Raw genomic sequence first — 26,976 nt, 5'->3', positions numbered from 1 at the left:
TGCAATAAGGTGGAAAATAAGGTGTGCATACATCAGTGTTGGGATTTAGCAAACGACCAAAAGAGCATATCGGATATCGGCAAAAAAAAAAAAAAAATCTAATATCGTGCACCCCTGATTCTCCTCGTAATGCAGGGTAATTGTTTAAAGAAAAAAATGTGATAACCTAGTTATACTGCAGGAGACGACCACTGAAGCATAGACATTTCTTAATTACCTTATTATTGAATGGACCCAACTCTGGTCTGAAACATTAGTGTGTTTGCACGATAACAGAGGAATCAATTGTTCCATGTGCTCAAGTGATTACCCCCCATCAATATAGCCCCTGGCTGTTAGATCCCCACATGCTTAATATTATAAAATTAAAATTGTAATTGCAAGTAGCAGCTGACACACTGTCGCTGCCTCATTCAAAGGAGTAATGAGTTAGAACTTTATTTTACAGCTTCAAAATGAAGGTAATTGTCTAATGGATGATTTGTGGAAATGGAAGTTATAGCTTGTGCGCTGTGAGATGAGAGTTCAGAAAGGGGGAACATGATGTGCTGTCTCTCATATTTCACACGATACCACCACCCACATTCTGCCGCCACTCTCTCCCACCTACAAATGCCACATCCACTGAAATACGGGTAATTCAGGTACATTTGCTAGGAGGATACATTAGTCAATTACCACCCGTCAGATTAGAAGATGAAGTGTCTCCTTTTTTTCTTTTTTTTATTAATTGCAGATGCACACTAAAATATTTTGAACAAGGATTCCTAAATTCAGTCACACATAAAGACTTGCATATTACCCAAAAAAAAAAAAAAAAAAAAAAATCTCAAAGATACATCATTAACATCAAGGATTTGATGGGTAGGAGGGATGTAGGGGGGATTAAAGTTCAGTATCAACCCAAACGAAGGTGACACGTTTATTATGTGATACCATGGCGAGGGTAAAAACATCTTTGTAATTTTTCATTTTGGCACTGGATTCAATTCGTTTTTCAACAAAAGTGCATGCAGTCATCTCAAAGTGTATTAAATGTCAGAATCCCTGCACCATTTTTATGGGATCAATCTTGAAAATGTATCAAAATCACACGTCTGGGTGTAGAAAGCATATGGGGGCTCCTTCAAAGTATCACATAGCACTGATTCTTGCATGCCAATTATTTGCTCTCATTTTCACAGATATGTAGCAAGTTGCTGTCCTTGGAAGCCGCTGGTCATTAGCACCAACAGTACGTGTGAAGTACAATCTAAATTGGTCACTTGCTTTGTGACAGGGTTGGAATTTGTTAGAGACTCTTTTTTTTTTTTTCTTTCCAAAACTGTTAGCACGAAAATATCGTAAGCTCACATGTTTTACAGTTTTTTTTTTCTAAATGCTTAAACACTAACAGTGACTCTTGCCGCACGATCTCTGAAACCATTAACACTTTAGTCGATGCATTTACCAAATGTGCCAAGCTGAATGCATGCTCTGTGCTTTATACTCACTTTGCAGTTTTATTACACACTCTTTGCAAAACTGTTAACACTGTCTCTACATTGACACACTATTGGGCCAATATCCTTTCCCTGTGCTACATTGTCACAGTTTTAGAGAATGAGTTCACTCACAAATCAGAGTCTGAGCCACAGGTAAACATTTGGTTTGGACAATATTAGACAGAGAGTAAGAGAGGTGAGGATGGTGTGTAGTTGGTGCTTCACGTGCTTATTCAAAAGACGGTTTATGTGTCCTGTATTGATGCACAAACACAAAGAGTTTGAATAGTTTTGCAAGACTTGTTTGCTTTTGCAAGAGGTGTAGAAGGTTTTCTCGTTAGTGTGTAGAGTTTTGCACACACAGCCTCGAGTGCCTAAGCAATGAGTAAAAATTAAAATGTAAGTTCATTGTAGAGTTTAGTCCCATTGACCTGCACACCACAGGGTGGCACTCTAACACAAATACCCCCTGCCATCCAGGCGTGCTCCCAGCCGTCACGTCTGCCAAGTGCACCATGGAGCGAGGGAGGCAGAGCACTGATCCGTGTGTGTGTGGGTGTGTACATATATATATGATTGTATGTTTGTGGAAGAGAGGTTTTTGTACACACATGTGCAACAGTTTTGCGTGCATGCTCATTCCCATTCACACAAATAAGCCGCCTCATTACACTCCGTTACCCTGGCAGACCTGTCACTCATTGGTAAGAACACGACCTGGCCTTATGTTTCTGTTGCCTGCCACAAATGTCACCTCTGTTTAGGCCACCCTGCTGCCACTGATGTGGCATGGGGGGAGGGAGGGAGAGAGGGAGGGACGGAGGAGGGGTGCAAAGGGAGGTTAGGAACTAAGCCAAGCCATTCGGCCACAGCATGTTAACCTGTCAGCCCGTTTTTCTGCCTGACCGGCCATGCCTCATTAAACCTAATGGAAGCTGTCACTGTCACTCCCCCCGGCCACCTGACTGGTAGAGAGGGACGCAGGTACAGCATTAAAAAGGAGGAGAACGAAGGAGAGAGAGCTGAGAAATGGGGCAACATACGACTCAAGAGGAGAGCTAAGCAGAGAGCCGTAAAATAAGAGCCGGGTAAAAAGTCCGAGATGCGTCATAGGCGTAAAGGGGGGAAAAACAACAACGCATAGGAAGACAAAACCGACAGAAAACAGCAGCAGACAGTGACGGGGGACTGAGAGTAGATGCAGTAGAGTGATTTATAAGGTTAACAGCCATGGCAGTGTTTTTCCTCATTGTCAAGGTGGTTGGCTATGTCGAGCAGGTTCAAGTCCCAAGGCCACACGGCACTGTGTACTCACAGCCCTGCCTGCACCGCTGCCGGTGCAGCGAATCATGAGGAGAGACTGACTGCTGAGCGAGTAGAGTAGAACAAAGCCAAAGAGAACAGAATAGGATTCAGTACACAATAGCTCTTGCTATACAGTACATCATGAAAGCCATATAGGTCCCCATGTTATGCAGCTCTCCATGCAGTGTCGCTTTTCAGTGTGGCAGCAGTTTATTGTTATAAAGTAGAGCACAAAACTTCCATTTGTGGGTTTGCAAAATTGCCTGTAACCAGAAGGAAAGCTTATGAACTATATTCTGTATAATAATAAATGTTTGCCTTTGACCAAATAGTAGACTAGAGTGAAACACCTGAAATGGAAAACCAATCGATTTATCTGTATTTTTTTTTTTTTTTTTTTTTTTTTTTTTCAGAAATGCTGATACTTTATTTGCCACAATCAGAGGTTACCACTGTCTGTTCTTCTGCAGGTTTGTCTCACCGTGTGGAAGTCTTTTTTTTTTTTTTTTTCAATGCTCACTGCTAAATTTTTCATTTTATGACTCTTTCAATTTAGAAAGTAGATCCATTTCATTGGATCTACTTTGCTTGCCTTGCAGATCTACTGTCTTGTTCAAACATTAAAAATTTAGCACGGTTTTTGAGAGTCGTTTTGTGAATGCAGGTGAGTGTGGATGCGAAAAATGGAAGATCTGCTTTCTGTAACAGAGCTCCCCAATATGTCAATGGCAATATGTAGACTTATACTGAGCTTGGGAACATATACCGGCACATCTTCTGCTAAACGTTCACCTCGCTTATGGAAGATAGTGTCTAGCTGGAGATATGTGACTATTACTTCACATACAGTTGGCTCTTGCTGTTTTGTTTTGTTTTTTTCGTATAGAAGCTATTTCTTTTGGAAGTATCTGGCGATGGGAATCCTTTCTCCTGATTTCATTAACAACATTTACAGACTTCAGTGGCTTTTCTCACCACAGCCACAGCAGAGAGTGAGAACAAAAGCTTTTTCCTCATGTCCTACCACATTTAGCATTTCATTCAATCCCCACTGAAGAACAGCAAAAAAGACTGTGGATCTGTGGATGCTCCCTTGTTCCTTAATCCTTCAGAGAGTTAACACAGTGTGTGTGTGTGTGTGTGTGTGTGTTGCATGCAGTTCACTCTGGCTGCTGTGTGAGCCAGGCTGATCAAAGATTGCTGCTGTGCCATACCGTACATCTTCCAGTGGAACAACCACACTGCCTCAGAAAATAGAAATGGCATTTTAGAGGGCAAATATTCGTTTAGGTGCAGACATTCTTGAGGCAGTGAGGACAGCAAATCTGGCGGTGCAGCTGCCGTCCGAATCTGTGACCATAATTGTGTCATCTGCCTCCAGGTAAGCAGGATAAACACTCTATTAATTAACATAGCTAACTAGATTTGTATGTATTTCGCACATATTGGATCAATCTGTATACTCAGAGATGCAAACAGAAGGGGAAGTCGGATACACCCTTGGCACCTCTGGGAGCTGACTGGTGATTATAGCAGCCAAAAGCTGTGATGCCAACAGCCAAAAGAAGACTAGTAACATACCCTGCCATCGCACCTGTATTGCCATGCTGTATCGCAATATTAAAGTAGTAGCTGTCAGACTGTGTGCTGTGTTCTCAGGTTGTGCTGAATGTGTCATTTGCATCTGAGTGACATTATTCTGCACCTAGTAGTGTGCACATTTTAGAGGCACACCAAAGAACTCCAGGCCAGATTGCGGCGACTATCCCTGAACCCTGTAATCTCAGATGCATAATTCAGGCTCTACACCGAGTTTTCCTCTGAGGACGTCTTGAGAATCTTTTCCTCCGTCTGCCCCTCAGCTTCACGGCTCCACGGCCGGCTTACTCGACAAAAGCGCAGAGGATCGGCCGATGCTGTTCCAGCTCCAAGCTGCTGACAGATGAGCTGCTCATGTGACTGCTGCCTTGTTACTCTCAGCCCTAAGACATGCTGGTAGCTGACACCTTTAAGGTCAGCATGTCAACAGTGAGCAGAGTGACCCTCGTCTGGGCAAAATGCATGTCCACTGCAGTCTCATCTCGTCTCACATGGCTATTGATCGCTAGATCCTTGATAACATCGAGGGTCTGATAATAGTGTGCTCAGGTTCTGTGCTGAAGGGGCACTGACATTGTAGACTGTTTACATTCAAACCTATGAATTATGGTCGAAAAGGCGGGGATTTTATGCCTCAGCATCCATTGCATGTTGCTTGTAAATAGGAACCCAAGAAGCAGAACATTCCAGTAGGAGGTGACATAATTGGCTAACATTGCAAATTATCAGTGGTGGAAAGAGTACAACATGTTGCTACTCCAGTAGAAGTAATGTTTATCTGCTGGTACTTGGACTGCAGTACAAGTAGCAGTACTGCTGTAAAAATCTACTGCAGTAAAAGTAAAAAGTGTCTCATTTAAAATGTCCAAGCAGTAAAAGTACATTACACTGACCATTTGCGATTTTTCATCATGCAGATTTTATTGCTTTTATTTAATTTGTAAATGACAAAAAATAGACTCAACAAAGTAGAAGCAGGTTCCTCTTCTCATCTTTACTGACTGAGCTTTTATTGTGAAAGGTTCCACTGATCTGATTTAAAATGTAGTGAAGCACAATACACAAGCAAAAATACTTACTTACTTACATACTGGCTTTAAAGAATAGTCAAAAAATACAAAAAAAGTGCATAAAAAAGTTACTCAGCTACAGTAACCTGAGTAAATGTAATTATTTACTTCCACCTCTGAAAAGTATACACCAGCTACATAGTGTTTCTCACCATTTGATGATGGTGTGGCCTTCATCGAGAGCCATGCCCACTAACCCTCTCTCTGGGTGTCTAAAGGACAGCGCTCCAACATCAGCTGGACACAAACAGCGCTGCTCATCTGCTGCATTGTTGTGAGCAGAGTTGGCAACTTATGTACTGATTTAGTGTAGCCGCTTTGAGCTAATATTGAGCTTAACATCATCTGAGCCTGGTATATTAAACTTGTGTTAGATCCTGTAGGCAAATAAGCCAAGTTGTCTTGTTGAGATACATTACTTCTCAAACAAAGTCTCTGGACAGGTCTGAACTTATCAATGCTATATTTTTTTCCCCACAACAGCTGCAAAGTTCTCAAACTCCCCCTCACTCAACTCCATTCTGACTGTGTTTATGTGGTTTTCCTGTCTGCGATTATTTGCTGCAACAACAGAGGCAGAGGAGGTTAAGACATCCCTGTTGTCTCTTTACATTCCCTGTTCAGATCCAGTTTTGTTGCAGTTTCCAGAAGCTGGTTTTGTGACTCTGGCAAATGTTTGTCACAAGAGCTTCTGGGGTTTTTCAGATTAGTGCGTACAGTATCTGGATATCAAGAGAGAAATTGAGGTCATCCATGCTCAGGAAGCTTCAGTGTGGACTGCACAGAGATCTGATGCGAGACTTTCTCAATGAATAAGACCACCACCATCTTCAAAGGGCGGATAAATGCTGGTCCAAAATGGCCTCATGACCTTCGCCTCCAACCTCTACATTGGAGGCATTTCAGACAACATCTCCATCTCCACACCGAAATTATCACTCTGCAGAACAGGATCACAATTAACCTGAATAAATCTTATGATGCATTTCACTTTGGCCTGTTAATAATGAAATGATGTGTATGATGGGCAGTTAAGTATACGATTCTTTAGCTGCAATTATATCAATATTAAATTAAGGGTTTGACTTACTACAATCTATTTTATGTTACTTTTATGGGATTCATCATTGAGGAAATACTGGCAGATGTTGGTGTGAAGTTCCTCATTAAGGCTTACAAGCAGAACTCACAGGTTACCAAAGAGTTAAATGACGTAAACCCTCTCCATCACCCTCCATCTCTGCATGTTGGATCAAGGCAGTTACCCACCATGTGAAGGACATCATATATACTCAGTCTGGAGCAGTTCAGTGCCAGAGCTAAGAACCAAATCTGGTACAAGAACTGTGTTCTGGCCGGCTACCAGAGGCCGACGCTTCTCGATGACTAATACCAATAAACAGTTACATACGTCATATATTAGTCATATTCCTTGGCATTGAAATGTGCTGCAAAGTAAATCTGACAAATCACAGCTCTTTTGTTCACCTCGTGTGGACTGTATGACCAAAGAACAGAAGGTCTCCTTCCTATGACATCAAATCTAGGAAGCTGGTGTCTTACATAACAGCCCATTAAAATAAGCCCATGTTTGGCCCAACCTGAACTGTTGAGAAAATAGCCCAAGCTCTGGATAAAGACATAACACTGCTGAAATTAAAGCACAGCCACCATCTCTTGCTTCGGTCAAATTTCTCTTGCATTTGATGAGATTATCACTTGCACAGTAGACATATCTTAATATGTAAGCTGTATAAATTAACATCACAATATCAATGGAAATAAATAACCAAAATTTTGCTGGTTATGTGCTGATGATGTGTTTACATTTGCATATCATACACAAAGGTAACATGTCGGTATGTTACAGTGCATCACTCAGTGCACAGATGTGCATCCATGTTGAAATACAACACGTCAGGTTTCTTTATTTGAGCAATTAACACTCTGTTAGACCCGACTCACTCTGCAGTCAGATCACTGCCGGCTGCACAAAGATACCTACAAAGACACACACCAGTGTTTCTCACAAGCTCCGTTGGAGGAAAAACTACTTCTGTATCTATTACACCTGCAAGTCATGAATGGCAACAGATGGCACCTGTCAGTGTTTTCTGGTGGTGGCAGCAGACTTCCACGAAACAGATGCATATTCAGGTGAACTAGCACAACTTCAGCTGTAGCAAATAATGTTTTGCAAATAACAGAATTTCTGACTCCTGCAAAAACAATGTGCACTGGCGACATGACTCAGCAAGTCCGGGCAGCCACGGCCTAAAGGTCAGCAGCCTGTTGACCAGATGTGGAAGAAACTAATTACATTTACTCAAGTTACTGTAATTAATCAGCTTTTTTGTGTACTTGCACTTTGAGTGTTTTTTTAAGTCTGTAATTTTACTTTTATTTAAGTACTTTTTTGCGTATCATCCTTCACTGCATTTTAAAGCACATCCATCACAGAGAACAAATGATCAGTGACAGACTGTGCAAACTTTCACAATGAGCACTCATTCAGCAAAGATGAGAAGAGGAACTTGCTTCTACTTTTTTGGTTCTACCTTCTGTTATTTCCAAATTTCACAATAAAAGCTGCACGACGAAAAGCTGCAGATGGTCTATGGAAGCAAGAACCATTGAGAGTCGACAAAAAAAAATGTGGCAAAAAATGTGAAATAACTGTGGAAAAAAAATCATAGTTTGAAGCGAGTTCTCTCATGTTTTCTAACGGCAAGGAAAAGATCACACCTAACACAGTTCCTGTTTTGAAAAAGTAAAAAGTTTTACTCCCGGTGCATTTTTAATGAGCTACTTTTTACTTTTACTTCAGCAGATTTTTACAGCAGCACTTCTACTGAGGTAAAATATCAATACAGTAACAGTACTTCTACTTGGGTAGCAGTTTGTAGTACTGTGTAGTACCACCAATGCTGGCATTCAGCCAAAAAAAAAAAAAAAAAAAGAAAGGAAAGGAAAGGAAAAAGAAAAGAGAAAGGAAAAAATGCCTGGAATGAATGGAGCTCTTTGCTCCTTCTGTACTCATTGTTAAAGTGTCCTTGAGCAAGGTACTCGTACCCTCGAAATGCTCCAGTAGAGCTGCTTGGCGGCCAGCACTATAGACTGTGGTTGTATCAGGAAACTCCCAGTTGTGAATGTGTAGAGCTGTGTGAGTGTGTGATCAATAAAGGTATGAAAAAGGCAACTGCTAGCGGGAGATGAGAGTTATCTGTTTTGAAACTTTTATCCCAGAGTACATCTACATTTAAAAGGATATCTACAGAGCAGAGATCAGAAAATTAAATTAGTCAGCGTGGAGAATCTGACTGACATCCCTCTTGGTAAACCAGCAGACAACCAGGAGGTTCTGACCTGTTTGTGGCAATAGCTGTCAAAAATGAAGAACATCCTTAACAGCAGAGATGTTTGATGGACACGGATCAAGGCCTTGTTCAAAGTGCCAACACAAATCTGTTTTTATTTTCATATCTAAATTGATTTTAGAAAGTCTGGACAGCAAAAAACCACATAGGATGTCTTTTTTTGCAAATCAGATCCAAACTCCATGTGGAGGAGGTTTGAAATGCGGTTCCAGTCGGATTTGTACAGATGAGGATTTCAAACTGTATGTTACATCACTGGCAATGTGATACACAACAACATCATTTCAAAGTGACACAAGTGCATGATAGCGGCTGCTGTTACCATGGATACCTTGATTAATCGCAGCCTCCCCCGATGCTGAATTTGTCCAATGCGACGGAGACGTTCTGCACCACGACTTGACAACGCGACTGTTTGTAGAACGTGTAGAAACTGATGCCTACGCCGTTACCACAGCAACCCGGGCAGATAGGCTGGTAATTTCTGGACCACACAAATCCTTTCTGATCACTTGCACATAACAGTGTGGACAGTCTGTCTTAAAGATCTGATTTGAGAGACAAATCTGACTTGCAGGCTGAACAAAGCCTAATAACATCAAAGCTGCTGCAAAGAGACTCACCGATGCTGAGTAACAGATCAGAACAGTGGATAAATGAAACTGGTATGGCAATAATTACCTTAAGGAGACCGATGACCTTCATATTCTCCTTAGGAACATAGACAGTATGCTGAACCTGAAACAAGATGAACCTTTCTTCGAGATTGAAAGAGTGAGTCGGGTGCTCTAACACAAACCAAAGTCTGGTGAGCAACACAAGAAATCATCATGAGGATACTAGGTTGGCTGACGGGGAGGTGAAGCTGGTCTGGGAAGGTAAGAGGTTTTGCGTCTTACAAGACACACCCAAAGACGCACCCAAACATCAATGCCAGGAGGAGAAACTTCAGAGCAATTACCGACGCCATAAAATACTGTATCCTGCTTAACTTCTCATCACTGATGGGTATTTACTGCTTCTTTTCTCCATATGCAAGCAGAACTGAGATGAACTGTTGTTTTTCAAGTACGTCTTATGGACATTCGTTGGAGAAAGGCTTGAGGCTTTTAGGATTTCAGTTCATGCCAGAACCCATCTCTTTGTCTGGAACCACCTCTTGGTCTTGACCCACCTCTTGGACTTGCTGGAAACTTTAGCAACGAAGGGTCTTGGTTTTTGTGACCTCTTTTAGCATCCAGTTCTGTGCATTCTCTCAGACCGAACACCGAGCTGCGATTTTAAGATCCGTCTTCATGAACGCTCCTGTCCTTCCAATGTTTCTGCACTGGAGGTCCAGGATTGTTGTTTGAGTTTGGCATTTTCTTATCTTATTGACTAAGTTGTTTGTAAGTTGGCAATATTCTGTTGCAGCAACATGCTCTCTTTCTTGACCTCATCACTGAGAGCATTTTTGTACGTTGATGTTTGCAACATCTGTCCTTGCAAACAAAAAACAAAAACCTAAAAGCTATTATGTACTACATTATGTAATAAGGTTGTTCATAGCATAATAACAAAACTGGCTCTAGTGGAATTATGTAATGAGGACTTAAATTCTTTCCAGGGATTTGAAGATCCGTCCTCAAAAACACACATGCCCTCCGCGGTTTTGAAAGTCTTGTTTTCCTCTTTTTTTACTCTCCATGACCAGGAGATTGTCCCTTATGCTTGGCACTTTCTTGTGTTATTGACTCAGTTGTTGTTTGTAAATTAAATATCCTCTGGCAGCGATACGTTCTCTTTTACTGCATTTTTGTACTCCAGTTTTTATAACTTCTGTCCTTGGACAAACAAAAGGAAGAGCCTATTAACAAAATCCATTATGTGCTATGTTTTATAATGTAGGTTGCTCAAATCAAATTATGAGGACTTGAATTTTTTTTTTTTTTTCAGGGAGATTTTGATACAGCTAAGGGTTAGACCTTTAGTACTGTTTGTTGTTTCTTAGGCAGTGTGTGCGTCAAGCGTGATTATATTCAACTAAAGCTGCGACAAACTATTACCTTATTTGGTTAAAGCGAGACTTGGAAAACTTTAGCCGTACACATGGGCTGAGAGCGACTTTGCCTTTTATTCTACAAGTTACCAACTGCCGCAGCTTTTTAAATTGCCATGTAAAGTCCATCTTGTGTACAGTTTGTCTCCATGCCAGTCGTCGCTTACACTAACATCAGCGCAGGGGAGGGATCGCTTGTTTGTTATCCCCACATGTCACAAGTGGGTGATGTGTTTAAGGTTACTTTGTGATTGTAAGATTATAACACAACCTGTCTGTGTTCAAGCAGGAGACAAAACAAGTCTTCCCAGAGTTTACCAGACAAAAGGTATAGCAGCTATGCATAAATAAATGTGTTAACATATGCATGAATGCTCCAGGGGAGGTGCGTCGATGCTATTTCAGATTTACAAAGGGTGGGTATGTGCATGAATGTGCATGCGTTTACTCTGTGAAACAATAAAATGGGATTACGTGCCACCTCTGATTTCCCGCATTCTAGTCTAGTTTTGATGTGATTGCAGCTGCAGTGGTTGTGGTATTATAAATATCATGTTAAGACAAAAGTACAGTGCACATGTGGTTCACCAACATGTGTTATGTTTGCTCACTGTGTGTGGTTTTAAAGGCTCTTTGAAAACAAAGGCAACCCATGGCAAAACGCCAGTAAAACAAGACAGAAATATCCTCACTGCAAAAATCTCCATCTTAACAAGTCATTTAGGCTCATATTCAGTCTTAAAATCTTGTTTTTCTTAATACAAGCAAAAAAAATCTGCCTCTTGGATGAGATAATCCCGCTTGTTTCCAATGCTAATCAACTTGTTTTACAGATCTTTCTTGAATCAAGTGTCACTTTCTTGATCCAAGCGAGCTGATCTGCCTTATTCTGCCGTGTGGCAACAGATTTATACCAGTTCCCGGAAAAATGCCTAAAAACAAGTGAAAATTCACTGGAAACAAGTGGGATTATCTCATCCCACTGGCAGATTTCTTTGCTTATCTTGGGAAAAACAAGATTCTAACACAGAATATGAGACAAAATGACTTGCTGAGACTCAGTGTTTTTTCTCTGAGAGTGACAAATATATTTGATGTTTAGACTTTTCATCAATGGACATATGAAAACAAACAGAAATAATACGAGGGTTATCCTTTTAAGTTGAATTTTTTTTCCTTTTCTTCTTCTTCTCTGAGGGCTTTCTGAAAAGACAAAACACTCATTATCCCAGCAGCAACCTCAAATAAACTGTGAGTCGAGCTGTGAGTGTACTGTTCACTTCTAGAAACACCTTCATGTTTTATTTCCGTTGCTCCTGTCTTTTCCTTTAGGTATGAGAGGGTGATCGACGACAAAGATGATGATGATGATGCCGAAGGAGATAAGGCGGAAAGGGCAGACGGCGGCTGTGTGGCCCAGTACCAGAGCACCACCGTGCGAATCCTCACCCACTTCGTGGCCGAGACTGTGGAGGGAAGACGGGCGGGGGAGGAGGACGGGCAGGGCCAGCAGAACTTCCTGCTGGGCAGCGACTGGCAGGTGGACGTGACCCAGCTGGTCCAGGACTCGTTGAGGGTGGACGACCCGAGGGTTGTCCAGCTGCTGCAGGGACAAATCCTGATTGGACAGAGCGCCGGCACCACCAAACTACAGGTTGTGTGTATGTGTGTGTGTGTGTGTGTGTGTGTGTGTGTGTGTGTGTGTGCGCGCTTGTAGTCCAGTCATTTTATGAAAAAACCTAGGACAAATTGCAAGAGAAAAAAACTCAACTGATTTTGTATCCTCAGTTTGTCCTGAGTGAGGGGAAGAAAGTCCCAAGAAATCCCATTGGTGGAAAGTTTTGAAAATCACCTATTTATGACCACATATTACCAAAAAACACTGTTTTTAACACACAGGTGAATGGAGTTCAAACTTTTACTTTCAGATATCACTATAAAAATTCACAAGTTGATTACACACATAAAGACAAGAAAAAAAGTCAATTACAAGTTCTTTGAATTATTCTGTTTACACATGCATATCACACATTATCTGATTTGATATGCACTAATAAGGAATATAAGGAATAAATGCCAGAACAGATATTTTTAATTCACTGTTATATAGTAACATTTTAATTCAAGGTTACTATATATATAGTAACCTTTTAATTCACTGTTCACTCTTCTGGCATTTATTCCTTATATTCCAATTAGCGCATATCAAATCAGATAATGTGTGATATGCATGTGTAAACAGAATAATTCAAAGAACTTGTAATTGACTTTTTTTCTTGTCTTTGTGTGTGTGATCAACTTGTGAATTTTTATAGTGATATCTGAAAGTAAAATTTTAAACCCCTTTCCCCTGTGTGTTAAAAAGGGTGTTTCTTGGCATAATATGGTCATATATAGGTGATTTTCAAAACTTTCCACCAATGGGATTTCTTGGGACTTTTTTTCCCCTCACTCAGGACAAACTGAGGATACAAAATCAGTTGAGTTTGCTTCTCTTGCAATTTGTCGTAGGTTGACCCCAATTTGGCCTAAAATTACTGGACTATTGTGTGTGTGTGTGTGTGCTGTTTTGGGGGTTAGCGATAATACTTCCTCAAGAAAAAAAAAAAAAAAAGGCACCACAATTTCCAATTTTGCCACTTTGATTTTGATTTGACTTCCTGTTTACAATGGCATCACGTTGAATGAATTAGGCTGAAATGGAGCCGCGTATAGTAAGTGGACAGAGAGGCAGCTGAAGGAGAAATGATGAAGGAAGATGAAAGTGTGATTGCTGCGAAAAGAAAGAGAGAGAGATGGAGTGGTAGATGGAGAGGAAGGCAGAGCTGTTTTGGCAGCAGGGAGTAAAAAAAAAAAAAAAAAAAAAAAACAACCGCATTGATCGCAGCATGACACAAATACTTAAGCCAATCACGACCAGACAGAACAATGTGCCTTCATGTGCCTTCTAATAAAAGCTTGTAATTCTGCCTTTTCCTCCCTCTCTCTCTCTCTCTCTCTCTCTCTCTCTGTCTTTCTCTCTCTTTCTCTCTCACACACCCACGCACTCACACTCACTCACTCGCTCACACACACACACACAGACACAAACACTTAAAATCCTATTTATCTAATACTTACACCAGGTCCTTGCTCAGCGACAGCACGTGTGCCCACTTACACTGTAAACCGGCATCGATCTGGCATTTACGAGATAACACAACACAGAACGCTGCCATTTTTTGAAGCGCTCGACTTGAATCTTAATCTGCTCCTCTTTATTTATAAACTGAAGGGTGTGTATGCATGAATGTGAGTGTGTGTGTGTGTGAGCGTGTGCACGTGTGTGAGTGAGTGCCGTTCCACTGCTCGTTAGGAAATTGTGTGAATAAAAGGGGAGATCGCACGCCCTTTTGTTGAGCAGCAGTTTCTCGAAATCATCATGCCGTCTCGCTCGCTGGCCTGAGCTGATATTATATTATATTATACAGCAACACAGAGTAAATACACACAAGTAGAAGAACTGGATACAGTGGATCGAGGCTATTCGGTGCATAAAACATAAAACTTTCACTTTCTTGTCGCAGACTCTTTCTCCTTCTCTTTCCCCACACATGCAGGCACTCGCTCGCTCCATCAATACCTCGATGCAAAACACGATCGATTTCTTAAATTGGTGCATTGACTCTGGCGTTAGAGAGGGTGTGAAGTTTTTTGTTTGTTTGTTTGTTTTTTAATCTAGTTTTTGTTTCTGTTTGGTTTTTTGACATCAAAATTGCCATCACTTTTCACTAAGATGAGTTCAGGTCCCAGCTTCAACCACGAGTGCCCTCCAATTGTCTGGCATTCAAATCCAATAGAAGTGCAATCACCAGAGTTACCAAGTACAGCCTGCAAAAATAAAATAAATGAAAAAAAACAAACAAAAAAAAAAGATTGCAACATTTTAGAGGAGTATTATCGGTTGTGTGTCTGGAGTGAACAAAAATTAAAGTAATTTCTCCTGCCTGGTATGTTTTGGTTCTCTATCAGTCCTGCAGCTTGATTTAGATCTCACTCACAATGCCCAAACCACAATTACATCTCTCCCTTAAAATGCACATTCTGTAACTGCAGGGAGAGGTTAATTGTGCCCTGCAACACCGCTTTGATTTGACAATTAATGTTTCTACTATTTAATTACCAATTTGTACTCATTTTGCACTCAGATATTCTTTCATTCCTTTCTTTCTTTCTTTCTTTTGGTCTTGTTCTTAGCTGCTCAGGTGGTCTGTGGGCAGATTAAAATCCCTTTTGAATGAGAACCTGTTCCTGATTTAGGACAAAGCTTTTTGGCTTAATCCACAGAAATCATGTACACACTTAGTGAAATAGATGTACACCGAAAAGCATGACGTCAACTCCATGAACCACTAATGCAATCTCGTCCAGCAGTTTTCCTAATTCCTAACAGCACAACCTTTTTTTTTTTTTTTTTTTTTTTGGGTGCAGTAGTTATTTGAATAGCTCCTCTGAAAGCTTCAACTTATGCAACTCCATTATAGCACTTTACCAGAACATACCGTATGGGAAAATCACAGCTATTTCAGATGATGGCACCAAGCATTATTTACGCCAAACAAATTTATTAAAGATTACAATTTCAGAATCTGTTGCTAGAAGAAATCACCACATAGCGCATGGGACTATTTAAGTGGCTAAAGTTATTACAGGCTAAAAAGTAAGATATGCATTGTCTGAAAATATTGGATCTCCAGTGCAGCGCCCACCTGGGTCGAAGAGACATTCTTAACACTGTGTCGTACAGTGGCTTAAATTGAACTGTATTAAATATTAGGCCTTAAAAGTCATTGAATAGTTTTAAATTTGAATTTATGAGGTCTTAATTCCCACAAAATGAATTGAATCATCTTTTAATTCCTTTTTGTCAAAATTAGTCGAGCTCTACTGCATGAAATTCAATTTTGCTGATGTTATAAAACTCTAAACCTGCTGTTGAACCTAATACATTTGACTTAGGCTGTTGGGAAAATGCATGTTGTAGATTAACCTAAACAAAGTGTGGAAGAAGTTGTGGTGAGGTTTAGGCACCAAAACCACTGGGTTAAGGTTAGCGAAAGGTCATGGTTGACAAATACTCGCAATGTCAGCAAGCTATTAACAAGAAACGAACGCCGGTCACGCTTCAATCCTGACTCAAAGTTGCAGCTCCTGAGTGAACGTCCTGTTGACTGAGCTCTCCTAACGCCATTTTTTGCTCTTTATCCTGCGCCACGGCACTGCACCTTTATACAAACATGTACTTTTCACGTCTAGGCGAGGGAAAACATGAGAATGATGCGGTTTCTGCTGGCACACCGACTCTAGCTACTGCACACTTTTGAAATTAATAATAATAATAATAGTGTTAGCCAACATCAAGATAGCAAACAGAAGCACTGAGCCAGCTATAGCCCTGGCTTTAGCCTATTTATGAAACTTAAAACTTATTTATGTGTTGTTATAGCAAGTTTAAAAATATTATAATTTTCATAACATCAGCCATTACAGAACTCCATACACTGTTCTCGAAAAGGGATTCAGGGTTTAAAGGCTTCAAAATAAAATGATCATTTTTCAATAACATTTTTCTGTTCATCTTAAAATCAACCAGAGGCAAATAAAATGTTATTCTAATGTCCAATTCCTTTTTGGGTTACGTGCTTCAAAAGCTGCTGCGTCTTAACTAGCTGGGTGTCAACAAAGATGGTAGACATGCACAAGTTTTTCTGAGTCAGAAAAGGACAGACGGGTATAAATAACCAAACATCAGAGATATTTCCTTAATGGTAGAAGCCAGACTGAACAACTCCTGGGGATCAATTAGCATAATTCAGACCAGAATGAAAACATAACAAAATGGAAGGGGAATATTATCTACAAATTATACGACCACAGTGTCTATAATTCTCACGCGGTCTCTGGAAATCTTAACGTTAGTGATCAATAGTATCAGCATCACTGCACTGACACAGGAATTCGTTGGTTCTCTATAAACAACATTATTTAATATTTTTGTTACACATGGAAGTTTAGAATCAGGTCCGTGATTAATGAAAATCAAAAGATTGCAGACCAGGAGGCTGGATATCTGCATGTTTGTTATGCGGATATCAAACATGCATCAGACGCGGGGCGCATGCCGAGTCTGAGGGCAAAGGGGCAGCGGCTCCGACGCTCTTAGGAGTCTGACTGTGCATGTGCCCGATACTGGGTAGGCTTCAAGCTAATAAATACAATTTTTTGAAAAACAAACTGCACCCAGGTGCTTTGCTTATTTTTCACAGTTGTGTGCCCTGTTAGTCCACAACCACCCCGTCTTCCATCTTGGCATTTCCTGATATGCAGAAGACCAAACTTGATATTAAAGGCACTATTTGCATGAATCAGTGATGATGCAAAGCTCAGCCATACTGCATAAAAGCACGGGCGCGTGGCGTCTGATTTCTGGTCATTTTGCTTCTTTGTCTTCATCGTCAGACAGTGCAAATCCAAAATTGCAAGAATCAGTATCAAAGTATCAAAACACGTTTCATTTAATTATTCCCATAATCAGTATTCTTCTTTTTGTGTTTGGATTTGATCTCATGTGATCACATGAGGGATGTATAGATGTCGCCTAGACCAGTGGTTTTCAAATGGGGCGGCGGGAGGGCGTGTACCTCTAGGGGTATATTGGAGTACTGGAGGGTGTAATAAAAAAAAAACTTTTTTTTAGTCATGCATAATTGCTTAAATAATCTGCCTGTGCTATAATAAGTTCAATAAAACTTAAATGTAAGTTTGATAAACCACATTTTATATTCGGTATTCAGTCTCCCTGGTTTTCCCAAAGGTGTCAAAAATGTGTGTTTGTGATTTAAATCGGTTCACTATTACTACTAAATTTGTTCACCATGACCGGGAAGACAGACAAAAAAATAAGAAAAAAGATTGGTGGCTGAAATGTAGCGGCGATGCATCTGAAAACAAGGAGTGAGACGAGAAAAAGAAGCAAAAACAGAAACAACATAACTCCTCGGTATCAGGTTGTTGTTTCAGACACTGATGGAGCTGGGTTGGACCTCATTATATAGGCTTTTTTTCCCCCACTGGTCAGGAGGTGCTTAGCTGAAAAGCTATTTCAAAAAGGGTACATTATTGAAAAAAGCTACCGTCTTCAAACAGCGACTGTATTCCCATCAGAGACTTCTAAGCAAACTGTGAATTTTGTTATAGCTCAGGCAGAAAAGGGGGATTTTAACAGCCGCCGAAGCATTCAGCAGCACAGGGAGACTCATAATTTCTCTATTTTTTCTCCATAACACTAGCTTTATGTTCGGCATTTTTTTGTGTGACATCATCAAAGTGCATCATTTTGTTTTCATCAGCGCACGTTGTGTGACAGTGTGAAAGTTGCGAGAGCGTCCTGGTAATCACAGAGAGCGCATTATGGACGCGTGGAAGCGCTCGAGTGCAAAACGGCAAGCGTGGCGAATTGGAATTGGCCATGCACGCGCGCGGCGCTCTCCCTCCATCGCTCTCTGCAAAGCGTGCTCCGTTTTAAGAATTGATGAAAAGGATTGTGAAGGGATCAGCGTTGATAAAATGCTGTCAGTGCCCAACCCGAGGCACGGCGCCCGGATAATTCTGTCACAGGAGTCGGGAGAGATGCTGTCACGAAAGCTGATGTCTTTGTGCGGCCGGGCTACGAGCAGAAAACATGGCACCTTAAATGATGATGATGTTAGTGGGATGGTGGCTTTGACAGGCAAGACTTGTTGCTCTGATCATCGCAAAAGAGCTGCCCAGTGTAGCTTCCATAGACTGACTGATGGGATTCTGTGTTGTCAATTCAATTACCTTTTGTAATATCAGTTGGCTTACTTGGCTTATTTTTATTGTACAGGGTGTCCACAAAGTCTCTTTACAATTTAAAAAAATCGATTACAAAAGCAATTGATGAGAAATGTTAATCAGATTTGTTCTATGTTCTCAGTGGTTATCAACATTTTTAATCACACACTGCAAAAACTCAAAATCTTACCAAGATTATTTGTCTTATTTCAAGTCAAAAATGCCTTATTTCTAGTCAAAATATCTCATTACACTTAAAATAAGACATGATCACCTCAGAAGTAAGTTGTTTTTAGACAATTGTCTCTCGTTTCAAGTGAAAATTTGCTTGTTTCATTGGCAAAATTTGTTTCTTGTTTCTAGCTCATTTTCACTTATTTCAAGTGAATTTTCACTTTTTCCACTGGCAAATTTTGCCAATAAAACAAGCAAATTTTCACTTGTTTCAAGCGAATTTTCACTTGAAACAAGTGAAAATTGTCTAAAAACAATTTACTTCTGAGGTGATCATGTCTTATTTTAAGTGTAATGAGATATTTTGACTAGAAATAAGACATTTTTGACTTGAAATAAGACAAATAATCTTGGTAAGATTTTGAGTTTTTGCAGTGCATTGCATTTGTGTATTTCAGCAAAAGATCACTGATGCCATTGCCACCATTGATGAGGCTCTGCTACAGCGAACATGGCAAGAAATTGAGTACTGTCGTGATGTGCTTTGTGCAGCTAATGGTGCTCATATAGAGGTGTATTAAATGAGGCAAAAAAAAAAAAAACTTCACTATCTACTCCTCATTTCGTAATATTTTCCACAGATTTGTCTATTCATTTGCTTTTGTAATAAATTTGTCAAATTGTAAAGAGACTTTACGGACACCCGGTATTGTTTGCACCCAAATATTTTATTTCTTTGTTTCAATAAAATAACTAATTTACTAGGAAGCCACCAGCCGGTATGCAGTCTACAGCCTCCATAATCACCACATCCTCTTTGGGGAAAATTTATTTATTTATTTATTTATTTTTTAAGATATTTTTCTTGAAGCATTTGCTGTTTTACATAACACATTCGTGTGTTAAGCAAAATGTGGAAAATTCATGTCAATGTCGTCCTCCTTTTGTCGTCACAGATTCTGACAATTGTGTTGGATGACAGTCGTCACGCCACATGTATGTATGTGTGGTTACAATGGAAAAATGTATCTCTTGTATTTCATGTATGTAGTTTTTCCTGTCTGAGCTTACCAGGCTACCAGGGATTTTGAATAGGATTAATTCATGCACACAGTAAAGCGGTGCGTTTTGTGCCGCGCTCTCTTGACGTCCTGCGAGCCAGCAGGCAGCGTGAGCCGAAATCACCATAATCCTCAATCAAGGCACTAAAACTTCACTGTGATGCTTGACCGCCACTTAACCCCACTTGCACCTCTCGTTCCACACTCAAGTTCCCAGCGAGTTTCCAAAATACTATATGGACAAAAATGTATGTGCCTAACAAAAAGGCCACTTTACTATTGCAAAGCCCTGCCATGCACTGTCATGAAAATACAGGGTTAAAAGTTTAATCTCGATCTCTTTGGGATCACAATAGAAAATTTAAGAGCTAAGGGATGGCAGACACTGCTGGCTACCCTGAAGGCCACTCTGGAATTTAAAAAAAAAAAATTCAGAAAACTTTCTTAGTTTCCCAGTAGAAAACATTCATTCTCTTAGTGAGGAAGATCTGATTTCTTCTGTTATGGACAGAATACTTGTTCACAAAACCCATTTTGCTAACAGCCTCCGCACGGGCACAAGGGCAAATGCGCTGGGATTAAAAACTAGACGCTGCCTGCTGTGAGACAGTGTAATGGCTGACTTAAGATAGAAATCACACCAGGGACACGGCATCTTTGAAAGCTCTGAATAGGAACGAGGAAGGAAGGGATCTCTAATCGCTATCTGGAACTTGAGTGGAGGGACTCGGAAACTGCAACTGGTGTGAGAAAAAAGGGGGCTTCATATTTCTGGAAATTTGGCTGGAAATTTAGCGGCGGACTCTGACAACTCTGGATTTAGGTCAGGAGAGGTGCATGACGTAGCTGGAAATTGGACAGCGGACTTTGAAAAAAGCGGGAGGAGGAGAGATCTGGCTTCCTTTCTCAAAAATGGAGGAGAAGTGCCTTGACATCTATGACAGGAAAGCGGTGTAAAATCCAAACATTTGTGCAGGGTGGGTTAGAGCTGCAGGGGTGTGAACAGAGCAGAGGTATGTGGAGGGCTTACAGATTGCAGGTCTTGGTATCTCCAGAAAAGGAGGATCAGTTCTTACGGTTTGAAGTGAAGTAGCCTCCCTCTCCATGGGAAGGTGATGGTGATGCACGACTGCCTTGACCTTCGAACACGCCTGATTCAAAGCTTTCCATCTCAGCTCCAGCTTTTTTTTTTTTTTTTTACATCAATTAGTACTTAAGCATATGCCAGAAGCAGGGAGAGAAGGACGTAAAGTAGATGTGGTGACCTGCTGAATGATAGTCCTTGGTAGCTGGTTTGTTTTGTAATTTAAATTACAGCTGAGGATTTTACCTCTGGTTACAGTTCCAGCAGTCCATTACACACGGGTCACGCCCAGATTTCAAACGAATTAAGTCTTGTGTAACTGTCTGCTCGGCTTTGCGGAATCATTTTAGTGCATTAATTTTCAATTCAGTGTACATGAAGATGCACCCATAGTGGAAAAATGTGCTATTAATCAATACAGATGCATGTGTGAGACTGAATATTGATAACATCTACTGTAAAAAAATTCAGCGTGCACCTCTCAATCGTTGTTCTGCATGTTTGACTTTTGTCTTTACCTCAGAGAGAGGGCTACACCACATCCTCCATTTCTCAGCCCGCTGTGATTTTATCAGCGCTGAGCATTCAAGGATAGCAATTTCAGTGTGTAGGAAGCAAAAGGGAAAAGGAGAAGAGGTAAACCAAAGGGAGGAGAGCAGTGAAAGGGGTCTGTACAAATGGGCTGGTGATCAGTGCTGACAGTTCATTATGGCAGGGTAAATGCAGCCGTGTGGGGGCGGCTGCAGGAGAGACTGGAGCCCTAATTTGAGCGGATGGGAGGGCTTCTCATCTCATCACAACATCACTGCTATTTACGTGCCTACACGTCTGACACCTCCGGCACACAGAGGATGAGTTGGTTTTCACGGAAATCGTGTGTTTGTGAGCGTATATTTGTTTAAATTTCATTAGTATTATTATTAGTATTTTATTTCCTTTCATTGCACTTTCATTTTGTGCATGTTATAGGGACTGCACTTTTGTGTTTTTGGGATCAGATTTTATCCTTTATCTGTGCACAAGTATTGACACGGCTGCCTGTATTCAATATGATAGAGCTTGGAATACAAAATACAGTATAATTCTGTATTTCATTTATTTTGCCAAAGGTCAAAGGTCAAAGGGATTTTTTTTTTTCTTTTTTTCAATTAAAATTTTAAACAGGCCTATATTTACACATAGGCTACACTTGATAATGGACACAGTTTTTCTGTAATTTTTGCAGCTGTAGTGCTTCTACATTTGTCCCATATCTGTCATTGTTTGGGCCTAAGTTATCAAGTATTCAAGTTTAGATGCTAAAGAATATTATTATTGTTATTATTATTATTATCATTATTATTTTCCCATTTAAACCAGCACTTCTACAAAACTGGGCTATATTTTTATTTTTTAATTTTTTGGAAAATGCTAAGTTATAATGTTTATTTTTCTCTTGTAATGGTGGAAATTTACGGATGAATACGGATGAAACACCGCTGTAGCAGTACAGTTGTTATCAGCTGTGATTTTTTATTTATTTTTTTTTTAATGTTTACCTGCCCAGTGACTGCAGATGGAAAGGTGCTATTTTTACAAAACATCTCCTCTCCTTGTTTGAGATGAGCGTATTTTGTACATGGTCCCTGACGAAAATAAACATAAGGCAGAATGAGAAGGATTTAAAAGTTGGCCCCTCCTGCCTTGCCTAGCTAACCACTGGCAGCTGTTTCCTTGGTTGGTGACAGAATATTTTACATTTCGTGTTGTTGTTCATTCTGTTACCATCCTAGGACAGTCTGATTAATAGCATAAGGGTTGTGGGTGGGTTAAAAAAATTGTTTGTGAGTTTATTAAATACTTGCAGAGATTCTCCCACAGCAGAAACGATATTGTCGTCTTCCCCTTAAGAGAGACGCTGTGCATATTTATGCATGAGGCTCAGCGGTGTAACTTCATTGATTATTTAAGTCGCCAGACACACCGACACCGAAACGGCCAGAGTCTAGTGTTAATTAATGTTCTGTTTTCTTCTACACATCCAAAAGGTCACATGCACACACACACACACACACACACACACACACACACACACACACACACACACACACGCACACACGCACAGAGTCCAGGTTCATTCATATACACTGTTTGGAGTAAAGCAGCCGTCCTCCTGATAAATCCTGAGCTCCATCACAGCTGTCTAAAAAAATAATTTCAGAAGCTAAAAGTTTAATTCTGTTTCCTCTGCCCTGTTAGGATTATAACTGCAGTTTTGTTTTGTTTTGTTTTGTTTTGTTTTTGTGCTGGCAAGATATGTGGCTCCAGGTACTGGACCTCCCATCATCTACACTGACATCATTATGAAAATAACAATGGCCAGTGGCAAATTGGCCATTCCTCATCAATCAAGGGAAGCAGTGTCACCTTCAATCTCAGTGGGCCACCATAAGCAGCAAGCGTGTGTGTGTGTGCGTGTGTGTGTGTGTGTGTGTGTGTGTGTGTTTTGCAGGTGCTGTCCCCTCTGTCATCTTCAGTCCTGGCTGAGAGGAGCATCAGGGTGCTGAATGACAAAGTGAGTGTGACAGAGCTGGGGGTGCAGTTGGTGTCGGGACTGTCTCTGTCCCTGCAGCTCAGCCCGGGGAGCAACAGGGCCATCATCGCCACGGCAACCACACAGGAGGTCATGCAAACGCTCAAACAGGTACAGTTCCAGCAACATATTTTCCAGTCTGTCTACATGCTAATCACTGTAAACTGACATCATATTACAATGGACATACTACATATTGCAGATCAATATAATAATCAGCACAAGGTTGAATCAGGCTTGTTATGGAGTCCATCAGGTTGATTGATTTTTTGTTTTGTTTTGTTTTGTTTTTTTTGTTTTTGCAATTAATTATTGATATAGTGAGGCCTATTTTCATCCACATCATCAGTCATATATTTTGCATCTCCAACAACTCAAGAACAGTCCTATACCTATAAATATCATTTGAATTGGACTAAGGCAACTGTCTCTTTGCTGAGAGAGACAAGGTTAATTTGACATTCATTACAGAAGAAAAAATTCCATTCATGCTAATTAAAACACATTTCTGCCTAAATTTGGTTCTTCTATTTATATTTCCTGTTTTTTTTTTGTTTGTTTGTTTTTAAACCCTTAGATGCATAAGTGATTGGAACTGTAATACCATACAAATAAGGCTACTACTATGTCTATTACTTAACAAGCTAAGTTAGCTATATGGTGTTAGCTGGCTATATAGAAAGGCTGATTTGATAATAAAAATAAATAAATAAATAAATACTTAAACAATCTTTGGTAATAAATGTGTGCAATGTTATCAATTAAGTGTCAATTAATTAAGTCATTTTTTGGCCCACTTATGGAAACTTGGGGGAGTAATACAAAGCATCTATTTTCTTTTTAAAAAAAAAAGTATTGTAAAACATGAATAAAAAATTTGAATGAGATAGTATAAAAAGCAAGATTTTTTTATGAAAGGAGATATATTTCATTGCAAAGATACGGCAAAACAACAATCAACAGCTGTATTGTTGACACACTTAAACATCTAAATGTTAAGGATGAAGGGAAAATGCAGAGATTATTGTGATCTGGGTAATTTTGAGGGTTATGTGTGGATTAAACCCCGGTTTATCTGGGTACTGGGTAACTGATGTTGTACTGATGCTGATTTGTGTGTCTCTATTCTCGTAGGAGTCTCTTATCAGTGCTTGGCTGCAGTTCAGCGACGGCTCCATGACGCCTCTGGACAACTACAACCCTGCCCACTTCGTCCTCTCCGCCACCTCTCTGGACGAGCAGGTGGTGGCGGTGCAGAGGAGCGCCGGATGGAAGTGGCCCATCGTCGTCGCCAAGGGAGAAGGTCAGGGTTTGTTGGTGCGTGTTGAAATGAGCCCGTCCGAGGTGTGCCAGAAGGGAAAGCGACGGACCGTCTTGGCCACCGGAGTGGGAAACATACAAGTAAGGTTTGGCCAGCCTGAGGAGCCGTACGGCCAGCCAGGAGACCGGAGAACTCGACCTGACCCCCCTTACTATGGAGGCTCCATCTCTGACATGGAACCTGGGATAATAAACCGAGGAGCCACGACTGTCAAGGGGCATGTACCGGGGAGGCCTAATGGCGGCCGCCTGTCAGCAGATGGCGGGGTCGGGGTCCCGGGGGAATTCTCAGAGTATCCCGACCAGGCAGAGCTTCCTCGGGGTCGCACCACCGAGGAGGACCTCCTATCATCCCGGCGTGGCTTGACGGACCTGGAGATCGGCATGTACGCCCTGCTGGGAGTCTTCTGCCTGGCCATCCTCGTTTTTCTCATCAACTGCATCTCTTATGCCTATAAATACCGCAGCAAGCAGCTGTCCCTGGAGGCCCCCGAGGCCATGCCCCACGCCCATGACTGGGTTTGGCTGGGCCAGGAGGAGGGGCTGTGTCTTCAGCAGCAGCAGCAGGACGAGATAGGCGGTATACTCGAGGAAGGAAGCCAACTACTCAATGGAGGAGTCCAGCGGGGTAGCTCCAGTACTCAGGGGGGTTGCAGCTCGGGAGGGAGGGATCACAGGAATGAGTCCCTTAACTCACCCACCACCAAGAGAAAGAGGGTGAAGTTCACCACTTTTGCTAATGTCAAGTCCAGTAATGGATGCCCTGTGCTCAGCCCATTGGCATTAGTGCAGACAAGTGAGATCAAATGGGTGTGTCCGGACATTGAGCTGGGGGACTCCCAGGATCTCCAGAACTATATGGAACGGCTGAATGAGAACGCCACTAAGAACATGGCGTAGGGAGAGAAGTGTGTGAGTGTGTGTGTTTTCAACGAACTAAAGACAAACCCACCTGAATGCCTTCAGAACAAGGAGGGAGCGAGGGTTGGAGGGCGGCATGGGAAGCAGGAACAGAACAACGGGAGTGGAAAACAGATTAGGGGTGCTGTTAAACTGTACCTCACCATGACAACAGGATAGCGCGTTCTGCCTCTGTTGTTTCCATGACAATAGTCACAAAGGGTCGGGCAAACGGACTTCAAGGAGACGCGATTCGCCATGACACTGCAGTGTGTTTGAGAGGGGGGGAAATGTGAACTTGATATCGTTGCTTAACTTAAATGTACGTTCTTTGTCTTTAATTGACGTTCAGTTTCATTTTATAATTGTCACGTACATTGTTACCTGTTTCCTTTTTAAATCATCATCTTTTAATGTTGTATCATTCTTTTTTACAACTTTGTGGCATTTTTAGGGTTGTATACCCTGTATACCCTGCATCACCTGTAAGCAAATATAGATTCTAGGGGAGAAAGTGTTGAAAACAATTTGAATTGTACATAATATGCACAGTTTGGTTTGAAGGTATTATACGTATATTGACATTTTGTAAAATGTTTTGTTGCGGGTTAATTCGTTTGATTGTTTGTTTCTTTCCTCTTCTTTTATTGTTTTTGTTTTGTGTTTGTTTTGTTTTGTTTTGTTTCGTTTTTTTCTCTCCAGAAACCAGAGGAAGCAGGATTAGCAAGTTAGCCAGATGACTTTTTAAAGTGTCAGTGAATATCATCTGAAATTTTGTCTGTTAGTAGCAACCCTCATCAGGGACGTCTGGATTATTGTCCTAAACCCAACGTTCAACCTTTGTTTTACAGATTCGCGTCACTATTGCCACAACAGAGCACCATCTTTTCCACGGTTATCCGGCTAACTTTCTAATCCTGGTTTGTGGAAATACCCTCCAGATCCATGCATGCTGTTATTATGGAGGAGGCATGTGTGTCTGATCTGGTACCTGAAATGAAAGTGTGTCGATAACTGCTAACACTTCCTTCCGGAGACACGTCCACTCAGCACTATGGCGCTCATTCATAGTCAGTGTGGAGCTGATCTTTGGGCTGGTTTTAGTCGTTATTTTGAAAGGAATAATCTTTTGTTTCCT

At 41.0% G+C, this 26,976-nt stretch overlaps 1 protein-coding gene across 1 annotated transcript in view; it reads left to right on the top strand.

The window, feature by feature from the left end:
• LOC115368952 (transmembrane protein 132C) overlaps positions 1 to 26,425 on the top strand; it is a 153,258-nt gene extending 126,833 nt beyond the window's left edge. Inside the window, exons 6-8 of the mRNA XM_030065414.1 lie at positions 12,215 to 12,527; positions 23,538 to 23,729; positions 24,753 to 26,425. Coding sequence (XP_029921274.1) covers positions 12,215 to 12,527; positions 23,538 to 23,729; positions 24,753 to 25,838 — 1,591 coding nt within the window. The 3' untranslated portion in view covers positions 25,839 to 26,425. The remainder of the gene's footprint in view (positions 1 to 12,214; positions 12,528 to 23,537; positions 23,730 to 24,752) is intronic.
• Positions 26,426 to 26,976: the final 551 nt, after the last annotated feature.

This window comes from Myripristis murdjan, chromosome 12 (assembly GCF_902150065.1).
Source record: "Myripristis murdjan chromosome 12, fMyrMur1.1, whole genome shotgun sequence".
Lineage (NCBI taxonomy): Eukaryota > Metazoa > Chordata > Actinopteri > Holocentriformes > Holocentridae > Myripristis > Myripristis murdjan.
The sequence above is the reverse complement of the archived record's forward strand: the minus strand, read 5'-3'. Positions and strand labels throughout refer to the sequence as shown.